General features: G+C 38.8%; 1 protein-coding gene across 2 annotated transcripts in view; it reads right to left on the reverse strand.

Moving 5' to 3' along the window:
- Nucleotides 1-624: 624 nt before the first annotated feature.
- The window catches only part of BTC (betacellulin), a 41,194-nt gene continuing 25,393 nt past the window's right edge, over nucleotides 625-16,425 (reverse strand). The window contains exons 3-6 of one of the 2 annotated variants that reach the window (XM_080663922.1): nucleotides 10,725-10,842; nucleotides 4,220-4,366; nucleotides 2,683-2,778; nucleotides 625-891 (exon numbers count right to left, since the gene is read on the reverse strand). In XM_080663922.1, coding sequence (XP_080520048.1) covers nucleotides 2,685-2,778; nucleotides 4,220-4,366; nucleotides 10,725-10,842 — 359 coding nt within the window. In that variant the 3' untranslated portion in view covers nucleotides 625-891; nucleotides 2,683-2,684. Of the gene's footprint in view, nucleotides 892-2,463; nucleotides 2,487-2,682; nucleotides 2,779-4,219; nucleotides 4,367-10,724; nucleotides 10,843-16,425 lie in introns of those variants that run through there. The other variant, XM_080663923.1, reaches the window with a different exon arrangement.

Raw genomic sequence — 16,425 nt, forward strand, 5'->3', positions numbered from 1 at the left:
GTTGATACTTCAGTGAACAGACACACTTACCTGGGGCTTAATGACTGCCAGGCACTTCCTTTCCATAGCTCTATGCATTCTACTAGCTAGCGGGCAAATCTGTTTGCTTTACTAACCTAGAGTTTATTCATGTCTCTAAGCATTATAGGAAGGAGCAAAGGAACATAATAAAAGTCAATGCTGCAGAAAATATGGTGGTAACAGTAACATATATTCAGGACCCTGCATTCTGAGTTTCTGCAGGAAAATAGCCCCAGTATCTCAGAGTCATGACAAAACACAGTTCAGTAGAAAGTGTTGGGTTATCTAGTGAGTTAAGTTGTACCAACTGTGAGAAGCAAAAATGATGGTTCAGTGCACATACATTGAATGGGGTAAATCTTGGTTCCAGTTTCAGCTCCACCAATTCCCAACTCTGAAAATCTGGGTTAGATTATTTAACTTCTTTGGGTCTGTTTCCATATATGGGAAATAAGGATCATAATAGATATCTCAGAGATTCTTGCAAGGATTCAAGGAAATAACATATTTCAAACTCCAAGCACATGGTGTTAGATAAATGGTAGATGTATTATTAATGCAACTTCTAGGATCTAGAGTCCTTCCCACTATTTTTTTTTTCTTAGTTAACTAGTAATCCTGGTGACAAAGCTTAAGTGGAAGTTTAATAATATTCCCTTCTTAACTGGGTACTTTTTCCCAATTATTAAACAATAATAAAATTTATTATTATAATAAAAACAATAGTAAACAACACAAACTGTTACAAACAAAGGTAAATACATGATTTAAAATTCATTTTGTTAGCTGTTTTCCTGAGACACATTCTGTCATTTTCAGTTGAGCATGGCATTTTGTAGCTTGCAACCAACCTGGAGGTACCTTCAGAGACTGTAGGAAACAAAAAAGAGCAAGCATTTAAAAGAAAAATGTGCTATGAATATCCCCCCCCCCAAAAAAAAAAATATCTAGAGAGCCAGCATTTTTGTTTTCAATTCATTAGTGTTATCCTGGTAATAAGTTCAGAGAACATTATAATTTCTTGAGAGGCATTTACTGTACCCCATTAATCTGGGCATTTCTGGGAAAGGAGGTTCTTTGTGATGCTGGGAGACCTATGGAAAGTCACTGCCTCGCTCTTGCTGAAAGTGAATAAGGAAGCCTGTGGCCCTGATTGCTACCTGCCTTGGCGGAAGTCATCAAGGATGAAGTCGCCTCTTTAGACAGTGAGCAGAAAGAGAGAACTCGTGTTTCCCTACGTGGGAGTCTCGGATTGCCAGTTCATGTGCGCCAAACACTCCTTTGTTTTAAACCAGCTTGGTTGTGTTTGGCACTATCACAGCCAAACCGACCCAGTGATGGTTGTTTGCCCCTTCAGAGTCATTCTCTGCCTGCTGTGCCCTCCAAGGGGCTGACTCTACAGATTGCATCACAAGGGCTCCCTTGCCTTTCTGGTTCTTAGGTTTAGCTATTGGAAGGCTACTGCTGAAGATCTGAAGGCAGAAGGAGAGGAAGTTTGGGGTGTTTTTCTCCATTTCCTGCCTCCCTCCTTGTTTAGGTTCCAGCAGGGGCTAATTCCTTCCACAGCAACAGCTCCTGCCTGGTGGGCCCTCCAGCAGCCCACCTCTCAGGGCCAAGGGAACATAACTCCAGCCCTCGTGGGCATGGGAGGGGTACAGCCTCCTGCCATTGCTAGACTCTGGAGCCTCCATGTTCCTGTGAATTTCCTCAACCCTATCCCCCCCACACCCCACCCCTACCCCAGTCCCTTCATCAAAATCTTTTTATTGGTTCTAGCTGGTTTGGCTCAGTGGATAGAGCATTGGCCTATAGACTAAAGGGTCCCTAGTTCGATTCTGGTCAAGGGCACATGCCTGGGTTGTGGGCTCAATCCCCAGTAGGAGGCATGCAGGAGGCAGCCAGTCAATGATTCTCTCTCATTATTGATATCTCTATTTCTCTCTCCCTCTTTTTCCTCTCTGAAATCACTAAAAATATATTTTTAAAATCACTTTATTGGATCATCCCAGAGGATTTGTGATTCCTACTGGGAAGCTAACTGATACAACATTTAAAGAGCATAGAACAACAGTGTTTGGCATGTGGTAAATGCTTGATAAATGAAGCTATTAATAAAACATTACTATTGTTATTTCCTCTCAATGTGAGATGTCTTTCAACCTGTTCTTTGTGTCCAAAAATGAGGAAGAAAAAATATAAAATAACTACACAACTATGTAAAATTAGAAAACCGCTCAGCAGGCATGGCTCAGTGGCTGAGCATCTACCTTTGTACCAGGAGACCATGGTTGAGTCCTGGTCAGGGCACATGCCTAAGTTGTGGGCCAATCATTGATGTTTCTATCTCTCTCCCTCTCCCTTTCTCTCTGCAATCAATAAAAATATATTTTTAAAAATTAAAAACCAATTGATCTGGGTACCTTAGAAAAAGTATATGAAAGTCCTCTCCCCACATGCATGCATCTCTGTGATAACATGTGAGAGAAAGATATGAGAACATTTTATTTGACTTCAGAGTTTATGAAAAATTCTATTTATTTTTAGATGTTTTTAAACATAATCAAACTCCAATCAATGATTTATTAGATGCAATTAAGCCCCCGTTTTCCCAGATAAATGCCACCTGATTAGTTTCCCATCTACCAAGTTTATCATACTCACCATTAAGCAATACTAGTCTCTTGAATATCTTCATTTACAGGAGTTATATCTTTACCAAGATTTGGCATATCTTCTTTCTTTTTCCTTCGAAGGGGACTTGGAAAATGGTGTTAGAAATTAGCATGGGCCTGTTAGTTCATTCGAAGACAAAACTAATCATCAAGAAAGCTGGGCATGATTTTATTTGTAGACTGTTAAGAGTGCATAGGTTCCTTTTTTTCTTAAATATTTGAGGTTTTCTCTTAAATCATCTCTCTCCCTACGCTCTGTTGATCATTACAATAAGCAACAATGGGATAGAGTATGGCAGTAGATAGAAAGAATATGGCACCTGAGTGTTGATGGAGTTTGGTTAGCACAAGAACATTTTCCAAAACAAGTCATTTTACAAAGTAGACTGATACAGCATTATTTAGTGTGTATATAAGATATAGTACACATTGGAAACAAACGTAAGAAAACAAAGAGCACTTTTGGAATGTTAATTAAGTTGTCAGATACATTAGAAACCTGGACTGTAGTCCCATTTTTTTAAAGTATAACTCAAAATTAATGTAATGAAATAGGCCACCTCTGAGCTCTGTCCAACAGACACTCTGTCCCAAACCTGGCATTATAAAAGTTCCTTTTGCTATAAAGTAGGCAAAATAAAAAATAGTTTTCAATTTTATAGCTAGAAGGAATCCTACAGATTATCCTCTCTGCTTTAATCCTCTAATTTTATAGAAAATGTAACTAAAGGATTCAGATGTTAAGAAAGTCCTCCAACGCTTCAAAGACACTCAATGGCAGAGCTGTACAAAAATCAGTCACCCAGAAGCTCTGCTTGTGTTTCTCATCCCTGATGGCTGTGAAGAAAGGGATCATGAGATACCCTCTTCTGATGTAGACCGCAGACCAGAAGTAATTGTAGCAGTTTAGGAGGCTGCACTAGTTTCTCAAGACAGAAAGATAGCACTTGAAGACTTTTAGCATACTACCTGGGAGTTCTAGTCTAACAAACCATTCGATGGGTTTCCAAAAGTAACTATCTTAAGTAATATACCAAGCCACTCTCTCTCAGACAAAAGCAAAGTGTTTCTTGAGTTCCAAAATTGTGGCATATAATGAAAAGTAAATGAGAAGAACAAGAGTGTGATTATCTTTCATAAATTAAATTCATTATTTTGATGTGGAGAAAAAAATGTTTTGTTCATTTATTTCAATCTTTCAAAGTTAGTTTGTCATGGTGCAGCTTGAGAAAAGGAGTCTGATTTAGCCCAACAAACTCACATAAAATATAACAAACTTTAGGACTAAATAATAGTTTTCTTTAAGTTAGGAAATTTATACAAATTTGATTTTAAATTATAATAATTGTGCTCAGTAAAGTGACAAATATCATGTGTTTTACTATAAATAGTTTAAATAATTGATGGCAAGCCTGGAAATTGATTTATTTAAATAAAAGCAAAAACAAACAAAAAGTTAGGAAGGAGGGAAAGAATTAGGAAGATAGTTTCTCAGATTTACTTAAAATTAAATTAAAAATACTTACTGACAGCATGTGCAGACACCAATCACCAAAATGATCAATGTCACCATAACTGCTGTCAAACAAATCACCAGAATCTGTCCTGTGTCTCCTCTCAGGTAAAAAAAATCAACTCTCTCACATCTCGCCCCAGCATAGCCATCATCACAGCTGTAAAAATAAAACAAGAACAAAACAAGGTGAAAATGGGAGTTTTCTCAAAATCTCTACTATTTCTTTTAAGAAGAAACTAACACTGTTTTCATTCCTTGGAATTAATAAAAGACATAATTCCTTTAAAATGTTAAGTAGTTCATGTTCCTATGTTCACGAGTAATTTCTCTTTCTTTGCTTTGCTGAAAATCTGTCATCACTTGAGCAATATTAACAATATGCATAACATAAATAAATAGGGATGCTGACAATTTACTAAACTTTAGTTTGAAATTTGAGATTTTGCTTTTGAATAGAGAAGATGCTAAAATTCCTTCCATAACATTCCCAAGCAGTTAAATACCTACATGACAAGGGTTTCCCATTTCATCACAGGGCAATATGAACAATTTCAGTGTGCCCAAGTTCTCTTAATATAATTTATTTAAAAATTATACTGTCTCATATCATCAAAAATGGTAATGTGCATGAAAGTTCATAGACATCTACCTACATATAGAAGTTCCATAAATATTATTCAACAGAATTCCTCTCTCTCTGTGACTTCCACCCATCAGTTCTAGTTCTACGGCTTGCAGGTGTCACAGATGAGGTACTGCTCTTCTATTCCTCTTCTAGTCACCACCTCCCCAACTACACTCCCAAACACAATAGGTCATTATCCTCTCTGGTTCCTGGTTTCTGGTTCCTTTATCTGATCCTCTAAGGCCACATTTTCAGATCTGGTCATAATTCCCTCTACTCTCTTCCAAATGGCCTCCCTTTCTCCATGGCCTAATAAAGTGCAGTGACCAGAAATCAGCAAGTTTTCCGAGTGCAGCTATCACTCCCCTCCTTCTCTCAACTCTCTATCAATACAGTCCTAGGATTCACCTGAACTCAGCAGATGCCCCAAGTCTCAGTTACAGTTAAGGGTATATTTGACCAAGCCAGGGCTTGTCTGAACAACACTCAAGAAGCTCAAGGCTCAGTGATTTGGAGACTATTCCTAGTATTCTCTGAAGAGTGCCTATGCTTAAAAGGTATTTAAGAAGTCTGAGGACATTTGAAATTGAAATTATATGTTGTAACATCAATTACTTTCCCTTTTTCTCCTTAGACTCATTCAAAATGCAGAGATGTTGGTCATGATTATATACATCTGAAAAAGGGGAAATTATGCTTCTTGAAAAGACTTCCATACAACCTCTTTTTGTTTTGTTTTGCTTTGCTTTGCTTAATTTGGTTTTAATTTTGTAAAGAGAGATGAATTGCCAGGCTGTTCTATGGTTTATGTTTGACCAAAGAGTCAAGTCCGTTAATTCTCACAAAGCCTACATTGCACAAGTAAAGAGATTCCCTAAATGCCAATACTGCGGCTGATACAATACTACAAAAATTTAAACAAAAAAGCAAGCTTGGCTGGAGTGGCTCAGTTGGTTGAATATAGTCCTGTGCACTGAAAGGTTGCTGGTTCCATTCCTGGTCAAGGCACATACCTGGGTTGCAGGATCCATCCTCTGTTGGGATGATCATAGAAATCAACCAATGGATCTCTCTCTCTCTCTCTCTCTCTCTCTCTCTCTCTCTCTCTCTCTCTCTCTCTCGGTGTGTGTGTGTGTGTGTGTGTGTGTGTGTGTGTGTGTGTGTGTGTGTGTCTCCTCTCCCCTTTCTCTCTGTAAGCATGTCCTCAGGTGAGGATTGAAAAAAACAACACAAAAACAAGCTCAATCTCAACCCTGAGTTGAAAGGTGAGGCTCAATGCAGGCACAGGAGAAAGACACTTAATCAACTGCAAAAGGACCCCAGGACCTATGAGAGAAAACTGCTTCCTTCAAGAGAGCTGGGTGACTTTGTTGCAAAGTTAAAATCACGGAAAGAAAGCTTAGAAATATCTCAAAACATCAAAAAAATCTCCTGTACATGGGCCTGGAACTGGGGGAAAAATCACTTTTAATTGCATATGTGGGATGAAGGTTTTTAAGAATCTTTTTTTTTAAAGGTCATAATTAAAATCTTACAAATATAGTCTCTCCTAATTAGCTTAAATGTTTCTCTAACAAATTCACTAAAAGTGGCATTTTAAAACAATAACTTTGCCCATAAAATACACTGCAATTACTTAATGCTCTTTAGAATGCTTTTCTAATTATAAACTCCAGGTTTATAACTGAGATCCTGTGGTTTAATCACACTTTAGTTGAATTTCTCAGTGAGCAGTAACCCTCCCCGCAAGTTAGAACCCAGTGAGCCACGCTAGAAGGTGAAACCCTAACCAGTTATAGTGGCTCTCATGTTATTTCACTTCTCGTCAAATCAATAATAACCTTTGCCTCGGTGAAAATAAGGCAAAGGGAACAAGATTCCAGTAGATGTTTATAAAATGCTGAGTAACTAAACAAATGAGATTTAATAAACATGAAATAAAAATTTAAATAATTTTTAAAGATGCCCATGGCCCTTGAGGACTGCAAAATCAGATTTGGGATCACTTTTCTGGAGTAATCACCAGACACAATTCTAAAAGATTTAGAAGTATTAACTCAATTGATTCTTTTTTTAATATATATTTTTTATTGATTTAGGAAGGAAAAGAGAGGGAGGGAGAGAGACAGAAACATCAATGATGAGAGAGAATCATGGATTGGCTGTCTCTGGCATGTGCCCTGACTGGGAATCGAACCTCAACCTCCTGTTTCATAGGTTGATGCTCAACCAGTGAGCCATGCCGCCCGGGCTCAAATGATTCTTAAAACAACCTTTGCAGTAGTTGTTATTATTAACCCATTTTACAGATGGAGTAACTCAGCTATAGAGAAATTGAGTGAGTGGGACTGGGGCTCAAATGCAGGAAGATGGCTACCAAGTTAATGCCCAACCCCATGTAATACTGCTTAAATGAAATGTGCTGCATAAATAATTAAAAATTATGTATCTGGAAACAAATTATCTCCATCCCAAGAATATACAGAAGAGACTAGTAGAGGATTGAAGTTCTTTGAAACACTGTGGTATTTATGTAAAAACAGGAATCCACAAACTCCTGAGCTCAAGCAAAAGGAGATATTTCTGGTTCCCAGAATAGCATAGGCACCATGGGCAGGGCAGTTTCACCTGAATCCGTGGAAGTTACCCAAAAGGTCAGGCCTAGGTTCCATATTTCTCACTCATCTCATGGTACAATTTATGAAACATTTACTCTGTGCTAGGTACCATAATAAATATGTTTATTAATGTTTATTTTGCTTAGTTCTCAACACTTCAGATAAAGATATTATTATTCCATCTTACAGATGATAAAACTGAGACTTGGGAAAGATAACTGGTCCATTGTTAAACTTGCTTATTATTGATGGAAACAAAATTTTAACTTAGGTCTATTTGATTCCAAAATCTGTGTCCTGCCCCATATGCTTTCCCACCTCCTATTGATTCAGTATCATTCTACCACTAAGAAGGTGTTCCTGGTTCAGATTAAGGCCTTGGTTTGTGTTTTTTTTAATTGATTTTTTTAGAGAGAGAGGAAGGGCAAAGGATAGAGAGAGAGAAAGATCAATCAGCTACCTCCTGCATGCCCACTACTGGGGATTGAACCCACAGTAAGGGCATGTGCTCTGATCAGGAATTGAGTAGGTGACCACCCGGTTGTGGGTCAACGCTCAACAACTGAGACATATCACCTGGGCAAGGACTTGGTTTTGATACTTAGCATAGCATTAGATGAATTATAATAGAGGGACTCAGTCACTAATTCATCAGTCATTTCTTGAGCACCTAGTAAAATCTAGGTGTGATGCTTGGCACCGGAACACAAAAAGGAATAAGCCATGAGCCCTGCCTTCTAGGTATTCACAGTCACAGAAGTGACATTTACAGAAACCATTTATGCTCCAGGGGAAAGAGTTTTTATAGAAGTGAGACTAGATCCCAGAGAAATGGCATCTAGCCAACACCTGAATGTGTCTGAGAAGAGGGAAGATAATGCACGGGTCCAGGAAGAGCTGATGTTTGAGTTGCATGTAAAACACCAGTGAGAATGAGCTTTGCACCTTATGAAAAGAGCTTGTGTGATATACCATGCAAAGGAATGCAGGATTGTAGAGGGACATTTGACTCTATAATGAAGATGTGATTAGAAAGTTAAAGCGGGATCAGAGTAGCTGTGGAGGCTGAGGAAATGAGTTGGCAGAGGGAGCATGCTGTGTGTTGATTGATCTTAGGGAGAAGATTACACACTGTGGTTTTCATTTTAGAAGGCAGCAATATTAAAGAGCAATAAATGTACAGACATAGAGATCAGTTAGAAAAATGTAGTGCATTAATGGGCATTAATATTTAAAAGACTCAATATATTCTCCCAAACCAGTGAGCAATTAAATGAAATTGAAAAAAAATCAGCTGTCTTTCCCAACACACACACACACACACACACACACCCAGGCACATTTTTCTTATTCCCTTTGTCCCCACTAATTATGATCCTTATATATTTATTTTTTAATTAAATTTAAATATAATTAAATTTTGAAGAAGTCCAAAACTCATACATTTCACTAAATTAGGGATTAGAATTACTGTCCTGAGGTAATTATGAAAAAACAAACAAACACAAAAACGTATGCTGGGGGGAAATGCACATAATATAAATAGTCTATGAATTTTAGATCAAAATCATACTTAAGAAATCACCTTGCTACCCTATGAGGTAAGCTCTAAGAGCATTTTAGAGGGACATCTCTTTAGAAGAAAATGAATATTTAAATTATGCAAAAATGTTTATTGTGCCTGAATAAATTAAAATTTGGACTCTTAATGTACTAACAGGTGAAGATTTTTCTGCCAATTGCCTGCCCTATTAAACAAACTTTGAAAATCTATATTTATGGGTAAGATGGGGTTCTTAGCACTTAATTGACACCTGCAAAAGTAACTTTTAATTTGGCAGAAACTCTTTCATATTTAAATGAATTACAAACCACATAACTAATGCCAGAAAATGTTATTTCCATTCAAACCACATGGGAGATAAATTGAGCTTTTAAAACCATCCTTTAAAAAAATTATCTTTATTGTTGAAAGTATTACAGATATCCTGCCTTTTTCCCCCATTGACTGCCTCCACCCCACTTCCACCCCCTCCCCAGGCCTTTACTGAACTATTGTCAGTCCATGGGTTATGCATATATGCACATAAGTTCTTTGGTTAATCTCTTCCTGCCCTTGTGTGAGGCTCATATGATAACCACTACACCATAGACCAGGGGTGGGCAAACTTTTTGACTCGAGAGCCACAATGGGTTCTTAAACTGGACCGGAGGGCCGGAACAAAAGCATGGATGGAGTGTTTGTGTGAACTAATATAAATTCAAAGTAAAGGAGCGGAGGGGAGAGCAAGAGAACCGGATAGAACAGCCGGATCCGGCCCGCGCGGGCCGTAGTTTGCCCACGGCTGCCATAGACACAAGATGGGTTAAGGGTAAGGAATTACAAGAAGCACACAGGAGGATGTCACCAAAATGGAAGCAAGTCCCATGGAGATCCCCGGATTCAAAGTCAATAGTGTTAACCATTACACCATGGGGCCATAGAAGCAACCCAAGTGACCATCAGTAGATGAGTGAGTAAAAAAGCTGTGGTACATATATACAATGGAATATTATTTGGCAATAAAAAAGAATGGAATCTTACCATTTGCAATAGCATGCATGGACCTAGAGGCCATTATGCTAAGTGAAATAAGTCAGCCAGAGGAAGACAAATACCATATGATTTCACTTGTTTGTGAAACCTAAAGAACCATACAAATGAGCAAACAAAACAGAAACAGAGTCATAGATACAGAGAACAGTCTGATGGTTGCCAGAGGGAAAGGCTGGGGGGTTGGAGGGAAAAGATGAAGACATTTAGAAGTACAGATTGGTGGTTACAAAGTAACCAGGGGGATGTAAAGCTCAGAATAGAAAATATAGTCAAAAATATTGTCATAAGTATGTAAGGTGCCTTGGCATAGGGGGGACACTTTAGAAAGTATATGATTATCTAACCACTGTGCTGTACACCTCAAACTAACACAAAATAAATTGAATATAAACTATAATTGAAAGAAAATAATAAAACTATAGTGAAAGAGAAAAACACATTCTCAACTCTGGACAGAAACAGTCTTGCTTGTCTAAGGCACATCTGGACCCTCCGATGTGCGTCAGTTTCTCCATAAGCAGCTTTGGAAGGAACCCCTGAACAAGTGGCTGGGGTAGGACCAGGGGTCTCTGTGCTGGCAGATGGCTTGATTAGCTCAGACTTTCCAGTCCTGCAGAGCACCCGGCCAGCACCATCCTGCTCCCCTTTGCTTGCAGGCTCAGGGGGATCCACTTACAGGCAGGAGGGTGTCTGCAGGGCCCCCACGAAGCGACATTTCCCATTGATGCAGTAATGCTCATATTTCTTGGGGCATGGAGAGAAGTAGTCATTCCACTTTGATTGTGTGGTGGTAACTAAAAAATAAGAAAAAGTTCAATAAGTCACTTACCTTAAAAACACATTTCTAAGTAGTAGTATATTCTTATCTTTACTGCCAGGTTTTCTGTAGAATATACTCCCATTTCTCTTTCCTCTTCTCTACACTGGGATAAAAGTTACACTTTTGTGGCTCCAAAATAACGCTAGAGATTGTATAATGGGAACTGTGGTGGGAACATTTCATATTTTAATTAGATTTATGAACATTCTACCTCTCCGAAACATTGGTGTTGTTTAAAGGGTAGAGCAGAGTTGTGGTAAGAGAAAAGGTTACTCTTCTCATGAAGATTATTAGAGACGTGGGGCTGATGGCATTGAAGAGAGGTACGTATTTCTGTCCTTTTTAAAATTGTTTTAATTTAAACACAAAGCACTTACTGAAAACCAGATGCTGGTCTGTATACTTTGTTTTTATGAATGCATTTAATTCTCATAACACTCTTATAAGTAAACACCATTCTAATGTCCTACTTATTAATGAGCAAATCTCCTATTTATTAATGCGAGGCTAAGGCACCTTCCAGAATCACACAGCTAGTACTGGGCAGGCCTGGGGAGCAAACGTGGGCCATCTTGCCCCACAGTCCATGCTCTTGACCACTCCACTCAGCACTCTATCAAGCCAGCTGTTCATAGGTGGCTGTCATCTGCTCTACAGCTGAGGCCCCCAGAAGTCATGCTTCCTGAATGGGAGATTGTCTCTCTCATTTGACCCTTGGAAGGATGCTCATGCCCTGAAGAAGGAGGAAGATTCTGAAAGCTTCACATCCAGGATTTCAATCCTGTACTGCCCTGACCCTCTTGTCTCACCTTTAGGGTAGTGATTGCCTAATTATTTACCTGGACAGTAATATGTAACAATTTTCTCATCATAGAAAGTTTCAATGAATAAACATTGTCAAGAGGAACAGTACAGAAATACTAACTGGCTGTGTTCATTCACAGCAGATATGTGCTCACACCCAGAGAGAGCAGCTAACTAGCCAGGCCCAGCCCAGGGTCGGACTTTCCATATTCATGTCATGACCAGCAGCTTGCAGGAGTCAGACACCTGTGGAGCCAGAAAGACCACAGTGTTCGCTTCTGGAGGGCCTTTCACACTAGGTTTGGTGTGGCACCTGCCACCCCAATGACATCAAACAATCCTTTTATTATTAGCAAAGACTGCTAAACTTCTTCCTTCATATTATGTAATGAGCACATATAATTGCTCAGGGCCACCAGAGAGAGGAATCGCAAAGAGCTCTGATGATCCACACACAGCAAGTGCCTGCGATGCCAGGTCACAGTGTTAGTGGGTGGCAGAATGTTGCTGAGGAACTGGCTGACCTGGTTTTGGTTGGTGGCTTAATTACCAGCCATGCTCACTGCTGGTCCGTGCCAGATATTTCTGCCAGAAATAAGTGCAAATTGCCTCAAAGGTAAAGATCTGTGTATTTTGGCAAATAAATTGATTAGTCAACTTCCATTCATCAAGTACTTTCTATCTCCAGAGGCCTGTAGTAGACATTAGAAAACATCAAAGAAATAAGGGATATCCTATCTCTCTCTTATAATAAACCAAATTCAAGACAAGAATAAGCAAGCAACAAGCAAGAGCAACCACAGTAACTGCATAAACAGACATGGTCCACTGGAAACAGTGGAAAGAACAGTGGATTGGGAGGAAGGAACTTAGTGTTTCATTTTCAGCTCTGCCTTTCAGTTGCTTGGATGGATCTGGGAAAGCAAATTAAGCTGCCTGAGCCACATGGATCTGGGAAAGCAAATTAAGCTGCCTGAGCCTGAGTTTCCTCATCTGCAAACTGAGGATGATAACATCTACCATGTTCAGAGGCTCAAAGAAAATACATGTGGAATTCCTAGCAGAGTGCCTGAGGTATAACGCTCTCAGTAAATGGATCGATTATAGAATTTTGGCAATTCTAAGAAAAATATTGCATCAGTACAAAGGTGCTTATTTAATTAAGGGATCATTTCTGGGACATGTCGATATTTTATTTAGGAGGAGGTGAGTAAGCAAATGTCAAGGTCAAAAGGTCAGGGTCAAGAAAATGCAAGCCTTATACAAGGGGAAGATTTAATGGAAACAATGGAAGGGGCATGAAGGGGAGCAAAGATGGCTGTGAATAGAAGTTAGAAAACTCAAATTGTCTGAAGTGTTTGCACTGAAATTTAAGGCAGGAGAGAGCTGAAGAAGGTTCTTATGCAATAAATTCAATGGTACATGTAAAAGCCAAATGAGAAGCCTTTTATAAATATATTAGATAGGAGAGTGCAGACTGGATCTGAGTAGAAAGATACCAGTGCAAGCAGTCAACCAAGGCACAGCTGAGCCACACAGACATATGTGATGCAGGTCTGCAGCAGGTGAATAGAGGGCAAGGAGAAGAATTTAAGAAGCAATAACACTTAGTGACAGATCTGCTGTGCTCCAGAAAGGTCTTTTCTACTTTGCAAAACACTCCTGGCTTTAAATATTAAGCTGTATCATTCTGTGCTCTGACCACGACTGAGTCACTTAGTCGTTGTGCGTCTAAACATAGCCAGAGTTCTCATAAGCACCATACAGACCAGGTTCCCCAAACCTTCTTAATAGCAGCTGCTGGACACAGTGATTTGATCAGCCTTGGTTCATCCAACAACACACACCCGTGCCAGAGAAATGGTTGCCAGGCCCTGTTTTCACACCTTACAGAGCTCTCTTTTTTGCCAATAAGCTTGCTCTTAAATATTCACAGCATTATTTGGATTTAAAAACAGTTCCATACCATCAGGCAGAAAATATTCAATGATTTCTCTATGGAACTTTAAAACCTGGACGAAAATAACTCACACATACTGCCCCCCCCAAAGCCAGAGTGATCCTCTCTTCCTCTCTCCTGGAAATTAAAGGCTGATCAGCATCTCCCCTTTGGAAATGCATCTACAAGCCCAGTTGCTTTTATCTAAAGTTCATGAAGGTCACATTATTTGAAAGTTGAACAATTGTGAAATCTAACATTTTCTGCCTATTATGAGACCTGATGAGATAGGCAGGGGATGGCAAAATTATACCATTCCATTCCAGGAATGTGTCTCAAGAAGAAGAAAAAGTTAATCCTATGACAAAAGTAAAATTAGTTCCATGTATTGGGTTTCTCTTTTGAGAATTAAATGGCATGGTTTTGAACATGTCACAGGCTTAAAGCCTTCCTTGATTCTGGGTATGGTGGAATTAATTGTTTTTTGTCCTCCCACCTTCCTCTTTTCCAACCCATATGCCACAAAACCAAAACATTCTTCTGGGAGTGAGTCTGTCTCACAAAATTTCACTGGAAAACTACATCCATTGGTGAGCCAGGTTGCAACAGTCTCTTAACTGGATGGGCACAGGTAATATATTTCAATCTCTTCATGAGACACCACATCCCTAAGATTCTAATGCCAATTAAGTAAGAAACCACAAGGGTTACTGCAGGTCAGTGTATGTCAAAATCTGATTTAAGAGTTAGCACAAGGGATCAGAGTAAGAACATCTTTCTGTGATCAACTGGGCAGATAGACAAGAAGTGTATCTTCGTTGGGTGATATGGATAATTAGATGAGATGTAATGGATTCTCTCTAGCCAAACTCAAGTGTAGGAACACAGCAGACACCCAAATCACTTTGTTTAAATATAAATTTCCCCTCAATTTGATAGATGCTTTGATTAAGCAGCATTTTTTTCCCTTGGTCTTTCTGTGCATGATTCTTACTCTCAAGCCAAAACAGGTTTTGTAATATCTTGGTGATGAAAACTCTTCAGATTTGAAACATTAGGTCATTTTTTCATAAAACCTACCCTTACTTATTCCAATAGTGCTTAGTACAAATCTAAGTAATGATTTTGTAATGATGTTAATATCAACAGCTCTTCTGAAACAACTCTAAGGGTAATGTAAAATATTACAATTGTCATTACAATGTTTATAACCTCATAGTATATGTGACCCCTATTTTGACACAGTTAAATGTCTGTGTAGGGGACTTAAAAGGCGGTGTTCAATATGGAGGAAGATATCCCATAAATGTTTACAAGGAGAGAGGAAGAAAAACAAATACCTAGAAATTCATCTTCTGACTCAGATACCTGACCTCAAGATGGAAACACCGAGGACACAGAAAAGTTTAAGTGGTCCCAGCAGAGTTTAGAGAAAAGTTTCTTCTTAGTCTGTGAAGTAGAGCCCAAGGCTTCAAACTTCTGTCCTTGGATTCCAGACATCTTCCCAGTAGGGGTTTCTTAATATTACAACATTTTTAAGCCAAAAGGTGAGGAAGAAAGTTATATATTTTAAATGTTATTTTTTCTTATCTTTGTAATGATCTCCCTGAGAAGAGGAATGTAAATTCATGATGCCCTTCAAGTGCAAAATTTGACATTTATTGTAACTGAGGAATCCCATTTGTCTTACATCCAATGCCATTTCCTATAGAAATGTGAAAGGGTTGGTTGCTCCAAGACAAGAAGAATAGAAAATAGATCTCACAGATGTGCTGTCACTCCTCCCGTGCTACCAGAATATGCTTGAACAGAGGGCTAATCAGACCCTATAGCGTGTTTTTTAACCTGAGGACTGTGCTAACCATTCTGACCTGACAGGAGTGGGCCATCACTTAGAGTTGCCCTTTTTCATTCTATACCTTTCAAGGAAGAAAAGACAAATCTAGTGTTGAAGAGTGTATTTACATATATTTAAAATTATTCATAGCTGTAGGCAAATGAAAAGAACAATGGACAGGAAGAATACTTGTATTTCTTTTTGTTTTTCAAGAGTGCAGACTATGGAATTCTTTTGCCTATGATGCCTCCTTTGCTCATTCTCCTTTGCTGGTTCTTTCTCAGCTCCTCCATTTTCTAAATTTTGCAATGCATTGGGCCTCAATGTTCTTTCATCTTTTCTCCTTTCCTCACTTCCTCCCTCAGTATTTCTTGGCTTGCAACACCTTTAAGCTAACAACTCTCAAATTTATGTTTCCATCCTAGATCTCTTTTCTCAATGCCAACTGCCCAACTAACATCACTACTTGGATATCTGACTGGCATTTCAACTTAACACTTCCAAAATGGAACACCTGGTTTCCCTCTTCAAATCAGGTCTTTGCTCATGTCAGTAAATCTGTATCTACATTCTTTTATTATTCAGGCTAACAATTTTGGGGTTATCTTGATTTCTTTCTCTTTTACTCTATATCTACTCCATCAGAAAATTCAATTGGTTGTATTTAAAACATGCAGAATTGTCCCTTTATCTCCAATAACCTGATCTAAGCCCAACATCATCTCTAGGCTGGAAGTAGTCTCCATGGCAATCATCTGTAGGTAGTCTTCCTGTTTTTACCCCTTTAACTGTCTAATCTGCATACACAGAAACTAGACAGATGATATTAAAACTCACTCAGAGTAAAAGATGAAGGCTTTAACCTTCTCAGCAAGACCCTATATTATACTACCCATTACTTCTTTTTCCCATAACCTCTCCGATTTCATCTTTGACCATTGTGTTCATTGCTATATTCTTGGTATCTGGAACAGAGC

This window comes from Plecotus auritus, assembly GCF_963455305.1.
Source record: "Plecotus auritus genome assembly, chromosome: 1".
In the NCBI taxonomy this organism is placed as follows: domain Eukaryota; kingdom Metazoa; phylum Chordata; class Mammalia; order Chiroptera; family Vespertilionidae; genus Plecotus; species Plecotus auritus.